This window comes from Aulonocara stuartgranti (assembly GCF_965226115.1).
Source record: "Aulonocara stuartgranti genome assembly, chromosome: 3".
Taxonomy (NCBI): domain Eukaryota; kingdom Metazoa; phylum Chordata; class Actinopteri; order Cichliformes; family Cichlidae; genus Aulonocara; species Aulonocara stuartgranti.
The window spans coordinates 78,768,216-78,787,404 of NC_138941.1; the positions used below are offsets into that span (position 1 = coordinate 78,768,216).

General features: G+C 46.4%; 1 protein-coding gene across 1 annotated transcript; it reads right to left on the reverse strand.

Moving 5' to 3' along the window:
- Positions 1-139: 139 nt before the first annotated feature.
- On the reverse strand, positions 140-19,166 carry LOC309703488 (phosphatidylinositol 4,5-bisphosphate 3-kinase catalytic subunit alpha isoform). The gene is made up of 28 exons (XM_082528351.1): positions 18,602-19,166; positions 15,356-15,479; positions 15,019-15,122; positions 14,779-14,941; positions 14,504-14,713; positions 11,093-11,160; positions 10,874-11,002; positions 10,741-10,794; positions 10,455-10,564; positions 10,234-10,375; positions 9,861-9,946; positions 9,656-9,761; positions 8,743-8,895; positions 8,531-8,662; positions 6,860-6,984; positions 6,466-6,547; positions 6,212-6,376; positions 5,942-6,045; positions 5,757-5,856; positions 5,323-5,394; positions 5,132-5,238; positions 4,731-4,852; positions 4,569-4,647; positions 4,327-4,497; positions 4,134-4,251; positions 3,907-4,058; positions 3,684-3,832; positions 140-2,370 (listed from the first exon to the last, which is right to left on the reverse strand). Exons 2-28 carry the CDS (start codon positions 15,438-15,440, stop codon positions 2,246-2,248), a joined length of 3,213 nt encoding a protein of 1,070 aa, XP_082384477.1. The 5' UTR covers positions 15,441-15,479; positions 18,602-19,166; the 3' UTR covers positions 140-2,245.
- Positions 19,167-19,189: the final 23 nt, after the last annotated feature.

Below are 19,189 nucleotides of genomic sequence, written 5' to 3' on the forward strand. Positions count from 1 at the left end.
TGACTTCATTAAAAATAATAATAAGTGATATATAAATATTATGGCGGACCCATAGTGCATAAACTACAAAATTATATTTATTAATATATGGAGGACCAACAATGCACAATCAATACATTAAAAAAACGATAAACGAAAATACACTTCTCTGCATTAATGTACGCTTCTCAAGTCAAGTGATCTTTATTTATAAAGAACATTTAAAGGGCATCAAGTGTCCGCCAAAGTGCTGAACAGAAGGATAGCATAATCAAATAAAAAGAATTAAAATAGATGAAAGATGAAAAAATAGAAAACATTGTGACATCCCATATGTTTGTAAAAATATATGTGTACATGCAAATATGCACATACATATACAAGAGTGTACACATTCACACACAAGCACACATATGTGAACATAAAATACATGTATACGTTTGTACAAGTGCAAACCCAACACATGTCTTTAGATGGTTTAATACAGGGGTCCCCAATCCCAGTCCACGAGGGCCGGTGTCCCTGCAGGTTTGAGATCTCACCCTGGGTCAACACACCTGAATCACATGATTAGTTCATTACCAGGCCTCTGGAGACAAGACAGTTATTTATCTATTTAAATCAGCTGTGATGGATCAAGGACACATCTTAAACCTGCAGGGACACCGGCCCTCATGGACTGGGATTGGGGACCCCTAATTTAATAGGATTGTGTGGTCAACAGTGTCAAATGCTGTCTAAGGAGCTTGGAAAAAAAAGATGTCATATATCATGGATTGATTAATACCCAGAGTTATTTGCATTTATTTTCCTTGAAATATGGTGAAATATCTTATTATTTTAGTTTTATTTATTTCATTTTAAAAAAAGAGCAGTTAGGACTCAAAGGTCACAGCAGCACCTGCTGGACGTCAGAGGAACTGAACATGTCTCAGGTGAGTAAAGCACACACACACATACACACACACACACACACACACACACACACACCAGTTAAACTTTTATTTTGAAACAACAAAACAACAATAATCCATAATAACACTGATCAATAAGTGCTTTAACACCTGGGCATGGTGTTATAACATCAGGCTCCGCCCTTCAGGTGACCTGCTCTCCTATGTCAGAGGGTCAAGAAGAATCAATAACATCACAAATCAATACATGAAGAAACCAATTAGTTAAAAATCATTAATACATCAGAAAACAATCAATACTGATCACATGGAAACAAACACATCACATCTCCCCGTGTGTTATCAGTCACTATAGTAACCATCACAGTCGATGATGTCAGCAATGAATGATTAGCATGCAGCAGGGGGCGGGGCTTTGATCTCTCACCTGAACAGGAAAAAACCTTCACATAAAACTATTTGAATGTAGCCCTGCCCTAGGAACTGGCAGCCAATGAGATTAGAGGGACGGGGTTTTCACTATGGTAACTAAACCTACCCACAGTTCCTTTATCCAGTGCAACAACTCAGCTATCTAATAGCTAACAGGCTAATGCTAACTATCTCAGCATGACTCATGAGCCAACAGCTAACAATGCTAAGTAGACTAGCTAAGGGCTAACGGCAGCAGCTGATTGGTTCAGATTGTCGAGTACTTTGATCCCTGATTAACGAGGATGATATGCTGATCGTAAAAATCTGTTTAAGTGGGTTCAAATCAACAAAATACTCCAAAAGATACTTCCAATAAACTCTGAAGGTATCTTAAGTCTCTAGACTGCATCATCACAATGACTCCGCCCACAGCTGGTCAGCTCTGCCTTCCTACTGGTCAGAACTGATTGTCATAATCTAAATATTGATTGGTTATTGGAAGTTTTATTGCTCTCACAGTGACCACAGTGTTCACTTTGCTGGTTTCAATAAAGTTATGTCACTCAAAAATAACATTTTATGAAGTTACAGCTGCTTGTCAATAAAATTTCACTCAATAAAGTTTGACTGTTTTTGAAAAGTACAGCAGCTAACAAGCTAACAGTAGCACCGATTGGAAGACTTTTGTGACGTCACCTTCATCATCAGCATCGTCATTTTTTCCCAGCCTGCCTTTGGCATCATCAAAACCCCACTGACCTTTGACCCTGAGATTCATATTTCTATGACAACCGTCCAAAAGACACAAGGACAAAAAACCTCTAAAGAAAATCTATGACATCAGATGACGAGTCTGTCGTCATCATCATCATCATCATTAGTATCATAATCATCACAGTAGTGCAGTAAACAAACACACCAGTGTGGGTAGGTGTGTGTCAGTGCTCATTGGGCATGTGTCTTATGGTGTGAAAGATCCAGTCCATCTTCGTGCTCCAGCCGCCGTGGTGAGCGTCGTTCATCTGCTTGGTGAAGTACTCCAGTGCCTCCTGCTGGCTCTTCTCTGAATGACAGACAAATGGGTTAGAGACAGACTGGTTAAAGAAAAGACTTACAGGTCGTGTCCAAATTCATGGGCTGCATCCTCCTGAGGACACATTTGTAGACCGATTACGTCACAGCGACGCGCCGAAGGCTGTCCAAATTCGTAGACTCCTCTGAATGCAGCCGACAAGTGTGGCCTCCTTTTACCCGAATTTGAAGGATGGGTCAGGTGTGTCCATCGTGGCCCACCATATCCCAGAAATCATAGCGTGGCCCAGCCAAACTCCAGTTTCCGGCAATGGCGGCAGCTACTAAGTTTTAAAATTACTGGTATTAATCTAAGGAGCTTGGAAAGAAAAGCGTCTGGACTTGTTTAAGTTGCTTGAAGATGATTCACCTCTTATTTGAGAAGCTTCTTCAGTTCTAGGGTCAAATGGTGGAGAGTCCCAGATTTAAACCTAGTGGGAGTTTCCCCCCCCCAAAGAGGGACAAAGGACCCCCCAAAAAATAAACTTTTAAAATATTTTCAGGCGAGAATGTGGGCGTGTAAACTTCTAATATCTGCTCAGTTTATCAAGATATCGCATATTTGCAAAAGTGCTTCGACGTTTTTGGAGACGTCTGTTACCCACCAGCTCGATAGCTAGCTGAGAGCTCGAGGGTCACTGAAGCCGCCGAGAACGACACAACTCCCGGCACATCATTTTCAGATCACCGCGGACTTTCGCTACTCAGGTTAAATGTAATATAAGAGTCATTTAGACAACCTAAAAATGTTATTGTTGGGCTTTTTCAGTGTTTTATTTGTTCGTGAGTAAATCAGTTTGGCTGAGATTAAAGTTATTAGATTAGATTAGATAAAATAACACTTTATTAATACCCTGGGTGGTTTTCACACAGCTGAATAAACGTCAAACAGAAAACTGATTAAACAGAAGTGTGAGATGGTCGAGAATTTACGCCGAGTTTATTAAACTCCACCAAGACAGCGGTGATGCTAATCTGAAGGCTAGACCGTTCAATTCCACAGCCGTTTACTTCCGGCCTACCCAACCTTCTGAGGACCCGGCCCACGTAGACCGCGAAGGCCGGGTCCTCAGGAGGATCCAACCCATGAATTGGGATATGACCTTAGACAGGCCGGTCTATGACAGATGGCTTAGAGACAGACGGGTTACAGACAGTTCCAAGTACTGAACTGAGTCCCTGTGATGGACAGGAGATGGTTGCTTAGAACAGGCACTCTGCTGCCACCATGGATTGGTGGAGTTCTAGACATCTACAGCATCATAATACCACCTGTCTCCTGCCCGTCCGTCACTCCAGTCTTACCCAGGGCCAGGGTTTTCCTCAGGTAGGCAATGTCATCAAAGCTCTGCAGTTCAGGCATCCCGCAACCCAGCATAAGGGAGAAGAGATTGATGAAGAGGCTGGCGTGCTGACGGATGGCGAGGTATGCTTTGTAGCACATCTCCTGGAACCTAAACAGGTAGACAAAGAGTGAGGCGGGCTCAGAGGGAGACAGGAGGAGGTGCAAAGAGGAGGGACAGGGCACCTCTCGAACTCCTTGGTCTTGGTGGATTCCTGGATGCCTTTACTAATGACGATGAGGAAGTCCTGAGTAAGGACAAAGGGTACACGCTCCCTCTTGTAGCCAAATTTCTTCTTCTTGTGATCCAGGAAGTGACCAAAGTCAATGTGGAACAGCTGGAGGAGGCAGACAAAGAGTTAGGCGGCTGCAGTCCCAGGAAGAGCTGTCAGGGCGTGGGGTCAGAGGCTCACCTGTCCATTCTCTTTCACCATAATGTTGGAGTTGTGGCGGTCTCCGATTCCCAGGATGAACGTGGCAACGCAGTAACCAGCACATGAGCGCGTGAACAGGTCGATGGCCCGATCGTACCTGTGGGACAGACAGGAAGTGAGCAGAGGGCAGACAGGTGTTCATGCAAACATGTGTGCAGAGGGGTGTGCTCACGCTTCGCCGCGGTTCTTGTCTTTGATCCAGTGATGCAGCGTGTTGGAGTTGAACTGCAGCGCCCCCTTCAGGCCTCCCTTGCACTGAATCTGCATGATGGTGAAGCTGTTCTTCACAACCTCGATCAGACCCACGCAGTCACCGATGGAGAGGCATCCATAGGGCAACATGCTAATACACAAACACACGCTCCGTTAGCCAGGTGTCGGTGTGATGTCACAGCTAATGTCACGGGCTCTCACCGCAGGTCCAGACCCTGGTTCTGCCAGATGTTCTCCATGATTTTAATAATCTGCAACGTTAGCATATCCTGACGCAGGTCTGTAACAGAACACACTACGTTACCCACAGTGCCCTGGCACAGCTGTAAACAGCAGTAATACAGTTAGCGCCAAACTCGTTACCATCTCCGTTCTTGAAGATGATCTCGTTGTTGGTGAAGAGAAGCTCGGACATGATGTCAGGGTTTTCCCAGTTCAGCCACAGGGGGCGCTTTGCCGAGGACATGATCCTACACTCCTCCAGCCTAAAAGCACACGACACTTTTTAAACATTGTTTTACTTTGTTGTTTTTCAAGCCTGAAAACACGCTGATGCAGTCAGGAAGCTCTTTAAAGAATAAAACACTTAAAGTCGGTCAATATGCAGATGAATCACTTTTATATTTAGAAAACCCCACATTTCACTACCAAGAGCTATAAATATCCACACTGATCTTAGTCATAGTCACACACACTAAAAGATCTGGTCATGCAATGATCGGTCAGGTAGGAAGTCATGCAGTTATTTAACCAGTTATGCCTACCTGAGATTTCCCAGCTGGTGAACTGGATTCAGTGGAGAGACGAATCCCTGCAGAGCTTCCATGTAATCTGGACGAGACATGTGCTCAACCAGAAACTTCATCTGAGTCTGACAACCAATCGCAGTACAGAAACACACGTCACCGTCAGCCAATCACAAGTCAGATTTAAGTTGCTTTGTTTGTTTTCATACTTTCTGAGTCTCGTCCTTCTTCTCCTGCTTCAGTGTGTCGGTCAGATTCACCAGTTTATCCATGGCCTCTACCTGCACACACACACGCACATACAGGTGTGTTAGTAGCTCAGTTATACAAACGACCAGGTGAGAGAAGCTTCGTTAATCACTGACACTGCTGTTTCACTCTGCTGCTCTGTGTTATTTTCACGCTCTATTCTGTGTTTAACCACCTAATATTTTTCCAGCATGATACTTCCTGTGAGTATGTGTCCATGCTTCTGATTGGTCTTCCAAGGCTTCCTGGTTCCTGTGAACTATCTCACAGGTAGACTGATAAATCCTGGGCTGAGACACACTTTTGTTGTGTGGTGATGGTCTTAGGTTAAGAAAAACTAGATAAGGAGCTCATGTTGAACTGGACTCAGAAGACCAGGTGTGTCAGGGCTCACCTGTCTGTTCAGGTGCTTCAGGTACATCCCGCAGGCTCTGCAGAAAGCTTCCAGCAGCAGACCGAAGCGTCGGGAAACCGTCTTGTTGTGCATCTCTGACCTGTGAGAACACTTCCTGTTAGATTAAAAATGACCAAACAGACATGTTAGATCCCTCAGGTAAACACCAGGACATTTGCACTCACTTCAGGTGCCAGAAGAAGAAGTGCCCTATCCTCTGATTGGTCAGAGCTTTCTTTATCAGGAAACGGGCCAGAGGATTGTCCAGGTACATCTCATACTTCAACACCTGCAGAAAAGACCATGAGACAAAAGACGAAAGATAAGTGTATGTATGTGACAGTACACAGACAGGTGAGGAGTCCAGGTGTGTCTGCAGTGTGCTGCAGAGGACTGTGTGAGGCACACAGCAGCAGGTGTGCAGACCCTTTACCATTTACCATTACCACACGCACCTGTACAAGTTGCAACAGGTACTGCGACAGCTTGTCATCCGTCAGGCCCTGCACGAGGCAGCGCAGCGCAAACTCTCGGACCATTGGGTCGGGAAAGTTACAGTCCAACAACTCGAGAGCCGACTCGGGCTCCATCAGAGGCCACTCCTTCAACAGACAGTACATCTGAGGGAGGGGACAGGTGACAGAGAGACAGGTGAGTCAAAGTGAGGGTTTGAAGCATTTGTCCCTGACTGTGATGGGAAGTTCGGTACCTGAGAAACTTCGTCTCTGGAGTTCCATTTGACAGAAAGAAGCAGCTTAGGGAGAGACTCTGGGATGTTTACACAGTAATGTCTGCAGAGATACAGACAGGCAGAGACACAGGTAGACAAATGGGGAGAGACAGGTAGACAAGGCCGGTGGACAGGAACATGCACAAACAGAGAGAGTCACGTGAAGCTGCCAGACATCTAAAATCAGACAGACAGAAAGGTCCAGAAAGTTTCTGTGTCAAAGATCACGTTAGGTAAATCTGGGACTATTTAAACCTGTTCAAATATACCTGGATCGGAGGTTTAACTGTGGGTTCAGAACGTCACAGCGTTCAGAGGACATGCCTCCAAAAATACACCTGCAGGGTGTTCACTCCATTACATTGATTCTCACCTGTGTCTCCAGAGGAAGTCCTTCTCCTGCTCCGAGAGCTCGTACAGCGGATCTCTGGAGCAGAGAGAGCGAAGCTGCTCGGCATCGCCTGACGAAACACTGCTGTCACAGGCCAAACGGCTGCTCTGAGGGAGAGGTGAGAGACGGGTGAGAGACAGGTAGTCTGAGGCAATTGCTGAGTCTTCTGTATTTGGATCTGAGTCACAGGTAAACACTGACAAACTAAAACACACAACAACATCGGAAACACAAACTGCACAGGACTGCTGCTGCTCTTCGGTCGAGATGAAACCTATAAAGATTACACCACAATTCCCAAAGAGGCAAAAAGAAGCCAAAGGCAAAACAGCTGGAGAACAGCTGGAAAGCAACTGTGTTCACTTTGAGGAAGACCCCGAAGAAGAGCACTGTTAATGGAAGGAGAGCACACAGGAAACCACTACCGATAGATAGAGGATCTTTGTAGAGGACCTCTGGTAGAGGATCTATGTAGAGGACCACCTCTGGTAGAGGACCTCTGTAGAGGATCTATGTAGAGGACCACCTCTGGTAGTGGACCTCTTTAGAGGATCTTTGTAGAGGACCTCTGTAGAGGACCTCTGTAGAGGATCTTTGTAGAGGACCTCTGGTAGAGGATCCCTGTACAGGATCTTTGTAGAGGACCTCTGTAGAGGATCTTTGTAGAGGACCTCTGGTAGAGGACTACCTCTGGTAGTGGACCTCTTTAGAGGATCTTTGTAGAGGACCTCTGTAGAGGATCTTTGTAGAGGACTACCTCTGGTAGTGGACTACCTCTGGTAGTGGACCTTTTTAGAGGATCTTTGTAGAGGACCTCTGTAGAGGATCTTTGTAGAGGACCTCTGGTAGAGGACTACCTCTGGTAGTGGACCTCTTTAGAGGATCTTTGTAGAGGACCTCAGTAGAGGACTACCTCTGGTAGTGGACCTTTTTAGAGGATCTTTGTAGAGGACCTCTGTAGAGGACTACCTCTGGTAGTGGACCTTTTTAGAGGATCTTTGTAGAGGACCTCTGTAGAGGACCTCTGTAGAGGACTACCTCTGGTAGTGGACCTTTTTAGAGGATCTTTGTAGAGGACCTCTGTAGAGGATCTTTGTAGAGGACCTCTGGTAGAGGACTACCTCTGGTAGTGGACCTCTTTAGAGGATCTTTGTAGAGGACCTCTGTAGAGGACCTCTGGTAGAAGACCTCTGGTAGAAGACCTCTGTAGAGGACCTCTGGTAGAAGACCTCTGGTAGAAGACCTCTGGTAGAAGACCTTTGTAGAGGACCTCTGTAGAGGACCTCTGTAGAAGACCTCTGTAGAGGACTACCTCTGGTAGTGGACCTTTTTAGAGGATCTTTGTAGAGGACCTCTGTAGAGGATCTTTGTAGAGGACCTCTGGTAGAGGACTACCTCTGGTAGTGGACCTCTTTAGAGGACCTCTGTAGAGGACCTCTGGTAGAGGACCTCTGGTAGAAGACCTTTGTAGAGGACCTCTGTAGAAGACCTCTGGTAGAAGACCTCTGTAGAGGACCTCTGGTAGAAGACCTCTGGTAGAAGACCTCTGTAGAGGATCTTTGTATAGGACCTCTTTAGAGGACGTGGTCTGAGGATTTCACACACACACCAAACCTCAGGGGGCAGAGAGGGAGTTTTTAATGTTGTAGTTACCAGGCCGTGGCAGTAGTTGTAGCCCAGCTCTCTGCTGATGGTCCAGTTGGCGTGCTCTTCAATCTGCTGCTCGTCAGGAAAAACAACGATCTGATTGAACCAGGAGAACTCCAGCTCCACGCAGGGGGTCTCCTGCAGACCACAACACCATCATTAAATACTTACTTCAGGATCAGACACATTTCTACTGTCTGAGAGAACTTGTTGGGTACCTTGTTGGGATTTGAACCCGCGGCTCCAATGGGGTTGAGCAGGTCCTCTAGGCCATGGGGAACAGGCCACAGGCTGAGAGCCACCTTACCACAGACCAGGATGTCCTTGTAGTCAAACAGGTTTACATTCCCCCAGGCCAGAGGGCAGTGCTCCTGTGAGACAGGTGAGACAGAGGATGTGTCTTGGCTCCTCCCCTTCTATCGAGCATGCATCGATGGTCATTTCACCTGATGTAAAATGTGCTGTTCTTATTTAAACAGCTGACTCTGAATTGAATCTAACAATAAAAATAATTAAATCCAGGAGGAAACAAAAACAGCATGTTGATACGAGGAGATCCTGACGGCTGCTCCAACAATGATCTGATTATATTTGGAGTATTAGTTCAGTTCTCTTCCAAACCCCAGCAGCTGTCTGTGGTAGGTTTTAGTATCTACTAAAATAAAATAAAAGCTTTCTAACCTCTTTGTTTCTATTAAATAAGCAGCATGAACTGTGCATACATGTGTACAGTTTTTAGCTGTTCACATCTGACTGTGAAGCAGATGGTATGTAAAAGGGCATTTTGCAAAATACTTTAAAAAGATTTTTTCCTTAAAGAAATCTATTACTTTGTGCAGTTTTTTATGTCATGTGTAATTTCCATTGCGCATATCAATCACAGTTAAATTAAAGGGTGGTGACAGTGGAAACAATGGAGCTGAGCTGTGATGTCATCAAGTACACGCCCGTTCCAACATTAGAACGATCGCCGCGTCCTCCAGTTCTCAGGAACTCCAGATTCCCGTGGGAACTTCAGAAGCACGAGTGGGACGAGTGCGGACTTGCGTACTTGAGTACTGAGAAACGACCTGGGACAGGTTCAACCAGCAGTCTTACTACACAGATCACTTGTACTCCCTTCTTTCCTACCTCCTTAGCTCCTTTCCTTCCCTTCACAGAGCAGATAGACAGGCAGAGTCTGGCTGAACGAGGGAGGTCAGCCAGGTAGATGTCATAGGTCAGCCACTCATTCCACCTGAAGACAGACAGGTAAGAGTTAGCTGCAGACAGGCAGGTAAAAGGAGCGACAGGAGGGGAGCCGATGTTTTAACGTGTGTGTTTGGGTGTGTCGTACCTGGGGTTGGAGCAGGGCACTCTCTGGGTGTTGACGTTGTCACAGAGCGGCTCTCCTCCGTGATAGATCCCTGTCCTCACATAGATCTACACACACACAACAAAATCCTATCTGATGTTTTGGTGGGACTGATCCAACCATCCACCCAAACATCCAGACATCTAATCCAGTCCAGTGAACCGGCTCCCAGTGCTCAGAACCTCTGCAGAGTCCTGGGTCTCCTCCTGCTACGACCCTGTGAGTCCTTCTTTGAACATTAAAGCTTCTCAAAGCACGTAATAATTACTGGAGTCAGGGCTGATGCTTGATCATGATAACACCTGTTAGACCCCACATGTGATGCGGCAGATCCAGGCAGCGAGTACCGACTCACCTTATCGATGTCTCTGATGTTCACGTTCACGTACGTGGCGCAGAGCAGCCGGACTCTCAGCAGAGTGTTGAAGGCCCACAAGGAGCGAGGAGGAGAACCGTCGCCTCCTCCTGGACAGGGAGACGGCTGAGGAGTCCGACGGCTGAAACACACACAGCTCAAGTCACCTCCTGTCCTGTGTCCTGTGATACCTGCAGGTGTGACACCTGTGACGGCCATACCTGTAGGAAGGCGTGACGAAGCCTGAGGCGGGAAGCTGAGAGTAGAGGCTGTCTTTGGACACGAGCATCAGGTGAGGAAGACGTCCCACGATGATGCAGGAGCGGATGTACTGCAGACACACAGGTGAGGAACTGAAGATCACCTAATCCTGGATGACACTTTAAGCTCACGTTGGACAGTCTCACCTGTCCTGTACGTGACATTAATGTGAACTATGGGCAGCAGGTAGGTCAGGTGTAGGACAAACTGTGACAGGTGCAGTGAAGCCACAGGATCAGCTGTTACCTTATACTGACTGAGAGGAAACTTCTCCAGCAGGTACTCATCGCAGCCACACACCTGAGAGGCACACAGGGAGGGAGACAGGTGAGTCGACAGGTGTGGGGCCAGACAGGTAGACACAGACAGACAGGCGTACCTTAAGGATGTACTGGCCCTGGTACTCCTGAACGCAGAGGCGGAGCTGCTGAGGTGAAAGGTGCATCGATCGGCTTTTCTTCCTGATGGACTCGGCGATCAGCTGCTCAGGTAAACTGTCGTGACTAACCTGCACACACACACACACACACACACACCTGGTGACTACCTCACTTCCTGTTCTGATTGTTTCAGGAACCAGCTCAGTGTCCAGGTTTACCTTCAAGGTGTACTTCTGTTTGGAGTTTGATGGAGACACGATCACCCAGATGGTCACAATCAGGCGCCCTGCACAGACAGGTACAGCAAGTCAGACAGGTATACAGTACCGCTACCAAAAAACAGATTTATTCATAACATCGGGAAAAGACCCAGGGAAACCGAGCTAACAATATAAACGATATAAAAACGATAAAAACCCTGAAAGCCTCGACTCTTGCGACCCAAACGACTCACAGACCGGTACTGGTCCAGGACCTGGGGGTGGGGGCGGCTGTGCTTGTAGCCTAAGTGAAGCAGATGTATTACTTAACAATACTGTAGCTTCTTTAAATGGATTCAAGGTGCAACAGGGAATTCGGCAAGCATGTCCTGTTTCCCCTAAGCTTTTTATATTGGCAACTCAGTTGTTAACATGACATACAAGGAATATCAATTTTTAATAAAGACTTCAAAATAAGTCAATTCACAGATGATACATCTATTTTTTTGAAAGATAAATGCGAGGTAGAGAAAACTAAATTTTCTCCAAAGCTTCTCGTCCCTACCCTCACCTATGGCCACGAGCTGTGGGTAGTGACCGAAAGAACGAGATCGCGGATACAAGCGGCAGAAATGAGCTTCCTCCGAAGGGTGGCTGGCCCCTCCCTTAGAGATAGGGTGAGAAGTTCTGCCATCCGGGAGGGGCTCAGAGTAGAGCAGCTGCTCCACATTGAAAGGAGGCAGCTGAGGTGGTTCGGGCATCTGACAAGGATGCCCCCTGGGTGAGGTGTTCCAGGCATGTCCTACCGGGAGGAGGCCCCGGGGCAGACCCAGGACATGCTGGAGAGATTATGGCTACGTTCACACTGCAGGCGAAAGCGCATCAAATCCGATCTGGGTCACCGTCGTATGTGGTGCTGAATCCGATACATATCCGATGTTTTAGAAAGCGACTGCTGTTTGATGGTCATGTCGCATTAAATCTGTCTTTTACGTCACTGACACAAGACAGACGCCAATTATCAGCGCCAGAGAAGACATTGTGAACGCTTCCTGGCCATCCCGTGTAGATGTCAGTGAAACTGTTGGGAAGACAACGTTGGAGAAACGTGAACATTTTATTTGTCCTGTATAATCTGCAGATTCTGACAGAAATCTGCAGCTATCCTTTGAAGCACCTCTCCTCTAAAACGGCAATAAGGATCATTATTAGGTTATTTACATTATTATGTAAATAACAAAATAACTTAAAGCAAAACTTGGGAAACATAAAGTCCGAAGTCTTTATATTAAGGGCCATCAGTCAAACAATACTGTTGCTCTGGGTCTAAACAGAGCGCGTTGTGTGTGACGTCTTCTTTTGCGCATGCGGCGCTTTGAGCGTTCACACTAGAGCGCGTTTGCTGTCGCATTTTATTTGTGGTGTGAACAAGCAGACAAAAAAATCGGATTTGATCAAAAAATCTGAATTGAGCATCAAGACCTGCAGCGTGAACGTAGCCTATATCTCTCGGCTGGCCTGGGAACGCCTTGGTGTTCCCCTGGATAAGCTGGAGCAGGTGGCTGTGGAGAGGGAGGTCTGGGCTCGTTTATCTCTCAGTATCAAAAAATGTGAACGCGATTCATACAAGCTCTGACTCCTCAAGTTAAATATATAGGGCTGATAATATCTAAAAAACCCAATTAGCAGAGAAGACACTAATATTTCTAACTGTATCATGGAGATAAAGACATCACTCAGCCACTGGTTAACCAGAGACTCGCTATTTTTGGCAGAAACATCCTATCTAAAGCTGGAGGCATCTCCAAATTGATTTATCCTTGTCCCTCTCTACATATCTCCTCTAAAAGCATTAACACAGAAAAATGTTGTTATTTTATTTATTTATTTTTTTCTAGTCATGTGTGTTTGTCTTATTTTTGTGTTGTATTTGCAATGGTTTTTTTGTATTTTTTATTTTTGTGTGTGTTTGTTTGTTGTTTGGGTTTTTTGTTTCTGTTGTTTGTTTTTTCTTTTTTCTTGCTTTGTTTGTTTTTTTCTTTTGTTTTATTTGTTTTCCTACCTGGCCTGAGGGATAGGGGTTCTAAGTGGTATGGGTAGGGGGTAAACTGGTGTAAGCAATTACTAGACATGTGAGTGTGTCATTAATCTGTGTTCTAATATTTCAGTCCAAACAGTCACTGTGAAACTTGTCTGTTGTTGAACAATTCTGTGTGTACCTGTTTTTCTTTGTTGCTTTAAATCAATAAAAATATCTTTGAGAAAAAACATTAACACAGTTATTTTCCAATTTTTGTGGAGGAATAAAACCCATGACATAGAAAGATCTCAGCTTGTGAAGGGATACAATAAATGAGCGACCCACAACTTCTCCCCATAATTCAGCCTTATGGAATCATAGGGTAATAACACTTAATCAAAAATCAATTTTCAAGAGTGACTGGTTAAACAAAAAGATTATATTCATGACAGATTTGTGGATGATAGCGGTGTCATTCTCAGTTACACGGACCTTTCAGAAAAATATTGTCTAAACTCAAAGAGAATATAACACATTCAGTGCACTGGTCCCGCTGCCTCGGCTTCATTTGATTAAAAGTTTATGATATACAATAATTTCTCATCAGTGCTCCCAAATTTATTGCCAGGGCAATGTCAGCTGTTTGATAAAAATGCAATAAGAGTATAATTAGTAGATTCTTCAAAGACAAAATATTTCATAGTTACAACAGGATGGTTACATGGTTCTAATGTAGTTGTTTCATATACACTGGATAAAGCGTACTGAAAATTATGAAATAGCCTCTTCTACCTAAAGTTACAGAAACACACTTTAATCCTGTGGCAGAATTTCTAATAAAGAAAGTTAAGAAATTGGATTTCCCTAAATATTAATGATGTGCCACTATTTGAATTACATCATAATTTTTTACATGGATCATCTGCATTGGGTGTCTCAGACATTATTCACATCATCATACTTTTGAGTAAACATCATTGTGCTACATGGAGGAGCGCTGAGCTTCTCTCCCTGGTTTTATTGATGATTTTAAGATTGTCTTTGCTAAAAAAGACAAAAAGCACACATGCCAAATAAATAACCAGGATAATGCCCGTCTGTTATTCTAAATGTGACTTATGCTGGGGCTAATATAGTGTTAAGTAATGCAGCTGCTTCACTTAGGCAGGTTGCTGAGTAGACATCTGTGCAGTGGTTTGTTTGAAATCTACCACTTTTTCCTTCAGTTTCCTTGTCAAGAAACAACTTCCTGTTCAACTGAAACAACTTCCTGTTCAACTGAAACAACTTCCTGTTCAACTGAAAGGTTTTTCAGTAGTGACAGTGTTTCAGTAATAATGTCCCTCACGGCACCTCACACAGGAGAGACAGGTACAGGGTGGTTCTGGGCCCAGCAGGTGTGGGAGTACCTTTGTCCAGCTTGCTATAGATGTGCTGGGGCAGCTGGGGACTGGACTCCACGTTGGGGGGGTAAACGTAGAGCGCCTGGCTGTGGGCCCCCCCTCCTTCCCGTTCCTCCATGGCCTCTCTGCACACGCTCAGTATGGAACGGCGGAAGTCCTGGACCTCCGGGTCCTTCATCATCTCAAACTCGCAGACCGGCATCCCGATGGCGAAACCTGTGGGGGGAGGAGTCTGACTATGAGGTCATAGTGTGATTACATGTGATGGGGCGTTCCCTTACCGATCTCACGGTTCAGGATTTTCTCCTCACGGTTGCCGAGGGGCTCGATGACCTTAAGGATGGGGTGGAACAGGCGCAGGTCGCACAGCCGCCTCGTCTCATCGTAAAACTCCTCCCTCTCAGCCTCCTGGGTCACGCCCACAAAGATGTAGCACGACTCCTCCTGGCCAATCGGAGACCGGAATTTATAGTTGGACTGAGATAGAAGGAAGGGGCGGGGTCAAAGTTAAGAGCGTATACCTGCAGCAGGTGGTACAGGGGGTACTTCCTGGCCTCGGAGAAGAGCTGCTGCTTGATACTGATGAGAGGAGTTTCCCTCAGACACTCCAGGCTAACCATCATACCTGAGGAATGTCATGGAAACAGCATGAAAACGCCATGGAAACGCCACGGAAATACAATCCAACAGAAACACAAATATTACAGGTGAGCTGAAAGAGGACGAAGGTAAGCCTGTACGAGTGATGCTTGTGTTCAGCCTTAAACAAACAAAGCTGTGACGTCATGATGTCATCTGTTGTCCGACATTATGACGTCACAGAGCTACACCCAAGCTTACATCCGCCCGTGGCTGTACCGTTAGGCAGGCAGCAGTCCACCAGGATCCGGGGGGGCATCAGGTGGAGCCCCCATAGTTCCCCTGACGATGGCCTGGGCACCATGGCAACCAACAGTCACACCTCACCTCAGTGCTGGGCTACCTGTGAAGAGAGAGAGAGCTGCAGCTCAGCACAGGGCAAACAGCAGGGGTCAGAGGTCACTCTGGAACAATTCCACAGGTGCAGCTGTTGGGTGAGGCCCGTACCTGTGGGCGGAGTCCTGTAACCTGAAACTAGACTTGATAAAACAAGAAAGTGAGACTAATTTTGATCACGTCTTGGCCTCCTCTTTAGCCCCGCCCCCTCTCCTTTGCTCCCCAGCCTTTGTACTTTGTTTGGGTTTGTTTGTCCTCTTTGATAACAGGAGGTTTGTCAGAGACACAGGTGTCCTCCTACGAGCCGTAACGATGTTCAGAGGACGGTTTGTCTATGAACAGCTGCAGTTAGAAGAAATAGCATCCTCCTAAAAATCTGTATGAGTTTCTATGGTAACATGTTACATACATCATAATGAAAGTGTCACATTACAGGCCACGCCCATATGAGAACACCTGGAAAAGAACAGGTGCTACAGCTGCTGGGTCACATGATTCTCAGCTAAAGTGAACAGATGCTGAATGAACAGAGCAGCTTCACTGACGGAGCGTTTGTATTGGTCCACAGGTAAAGTGGGAGGGCTAATGTGTGTTAGCTGAGCACAGGTGATCTGATGTTCGCTGAAAACAGGGAGACGGTTTATCAGTGAAGCAGACAACGAGACGCTTTATGGCTGCAGATCGTGCAGCAGACAGAGGAGGCTGGGTTCAACCAAAAGCAAGAGGTTTATTATGGCTAAAGGCAAAATAAACGAAGAACAACCATGACAACCTAGCCTGGGGAAACCAACACAGAAATAATCACTGGAATTTATCGAGGAAACCTGGAGACAAAAGGAGGGACCGCTGGAGATTTGCAGACGCACTGACGAGGAATCAGTGGAAAATGACACAATGTATACACACAGGAGGAAGAAACACACGGAAAAACAGCTGGAACGAATTCGACTAAATGAACGTGGGACGCAAGACTGTCAAAATAAAACAGGAAACCCTGAGAGGCAGACTTAAGACACACACGCTTGACACATCACAAGATGGACAAACAGGGAGTCAAGGATGAGACACAAGGAGAGGAACAGAGGAAACACAGTGACATGACTAAGACACAAAGGGACGAGGGAGCGAGACACAAAGACACGATGGACTCTACACACACTGAAGACACAGCTCAAGCACACTTGGTCCACGCTGAGAGTGGGGTCGTCCTGTAATCTCTTACGAACTACGCTTCCCTAACTGGGATGCAAGTGGAGACAGATGTAACGTGGTACGAGACCATCATGACACCTCTCACCTCAGGGTGTGGTGTTCAGAGCCCAGCAGCAGGTTGACCGAAGCCAGAAACCTGGAGATGTTGTAGGTGACTGAGCTGATCACACAGAAAGCTTGTCTTAGAGGTGCACCCTGTTAAAATGTCTCGATCACGCTCAGTCATCACGTAAGTACATCCTGCAACGCTGTGAGGTCAGTGTGTGATCAACTCTCTGTGAATGGTTCTCATAGCTGTGGTCAGTTTGCAGATTAACGATCACAAGCTGACCTCCCAGCTCCTTCAGTGGGCTGGTTCCAGTCATTGTGCAAACGTCCTGTTTAAAGGAAACCTGCAGTCAGCTGAGACTGAAGAAGTCAGCTGATGATGATGATGATGAAAGGTTTCTCCCACTGAAACGTCCTGATGAACAGAATCACCCTTTAAGGTCGCTCAGATTATTCACTGTCAGATTAGACGTCTTCAATCGTCATCTGATAACATCTGCGGAGCAGTGACACCTCTGTGAAAGAAGAGTCACGTGATCCATGAAACGCTCCTTTTAGATTGGTCAGATGCTGCCGGCCCCGCCTCTTCATGCAAGTGCGCAGCTAGAACCATGATTTAACTTAAGAGCCACCCTGGGTGACCGAGAGCCTTCACAGACATCCTCATGTGCTGTTGTTGTTGTTCTCCCAACCAGGCCGTCAAACAAAGGAAATAGGACACGCACACACACACACACACACACGCACACACACGCACACACACACACACGCACACACACACACACGCACACACACACACACACACACAGTCAGGACAAAGCAGGGGTGTGTGTGTGTGTGTGTGAGGAAGCAGACTTCCTGGGGTTGTTTTCCTGTTGACCGGCTGCTTTAATGCAACAGCAGTTATTTCTCTCAGAGTCTCAGAGCATGACGAGGCGGTCAGAGGTCAGAGGTCAGCTCCTGCTGTGAGGAGCTCACACTGTCTGTGTCACAGACTCCTGCAGAGGAGAAGATGGAGGAGCTGATCAGCTGTTTGAGGCCAGCCAGACGCAGAGGAAGTGACCTGTGAACCAGGGCTGCTGGTTTGAATCCCGTAGGTCACCGTGGGCAGAAACACGACAATGAATGAAGCGCTGAGAGGTCAGAGGTCAAAGTATCACTGAGGATAAAAACAAACCAGCCAAAGATTCTGAACGACCAACCTGAGGAGGTCCACACACACATCCCAGACTGTGATCTTACGGACAGGAGAGCTTTTCTGACAGAACCAGCAGCACTTAGAGAGATGCAGAGGGAACCCCAGAGAACCCCAGAGAACCTCAGAGAACCTCAGAGAACCCCAGAGAACCTCAGAGAACCTCAGAGAGAGCTACGTCCACCCCAACCACAGGTCTAAACAGAGAACCTCAGACAGGTGTAAACAGGTTTTAACAGTCTGAACAAGAACTCTGCTGTTGTTGTTCCACAGTGATGTCTGATTTCAGAATAAAATAAACATTTTTTTATATTTTACAAACAGGTTTGAGGAATTTTCACAATAAAGTTCTAAAAAGATTAAAAGCTGTAAATGAGTCAGGATGCTTTATCATGTAAGTGTGGACGTTCATCGATCACGAGGCTTCTGTCAGCAGGAAGCTGATTATACTGTTTGTTTATTGTGAAAATCTCAGCTGCAGCTGAAACAAACAAAAGCTCTACAGTCACGTGACCCGCAGACGTCTGATGACATCACGCAGGTAAAAACAGGAAGCGCCGGCTGATGTAACAAACCGGCCCTCCTCCTCTCCGTGACCTCAGACTGGGAAATGGTTACCATGACAACAGGAGCAGGAGCATCCATGAAAAAAGGAGGAGAGTCTTTGTTCCTACCTGGGGGCGAGCCCGAGGGTCCAGCGGTGCCGCATCCTGTCAGTCCATTCGTCCAGTCTGTTCGTCTGTCTGCGAGTCTTTGTCTGTGCTCGCGTGTCCGCCCCCCTCAGCTGATCCCGTCGGACACACAGACAGACGCCGTCTCTCCGTCGGAGGCACTGAAACTGTCTGTCTGTCCGTTTGCAGCGGGCTGAGCAGCAGCAGCAGCAGGAGGAAGTGGCTTCTCCCGGAGCCACAGAACAATGTGCAGCTGAGGAGGAGGAGGGTGTGTGTGTGTGTGTGTGTGTGTGTGTGAGGGGGGGGCTCATCCTGTGCTCTTCCTCTCTTAAAGGGCCAGCAGCTTCACAGGGAGGAGGAGCTGACTGCTGAGCTGCAGGTCAAAGGTCAGCTTTAGAGGAGAGGCGCAAGCTGTGAACCAAAGTCCATTCAAATTTTGACCGATTTAAAGATCATCAGTTAATCCTAATCCTGTGTTTGTTTCCACGATTGTGTGTGTGTGTGTGTGCAGGGGGAGGGGCTCGCTGGATTAAGGATTAGATATCCTCCTTTCTCTGATTTGGCTGTTTTCTCTCCATCTGTCAGCCTGAC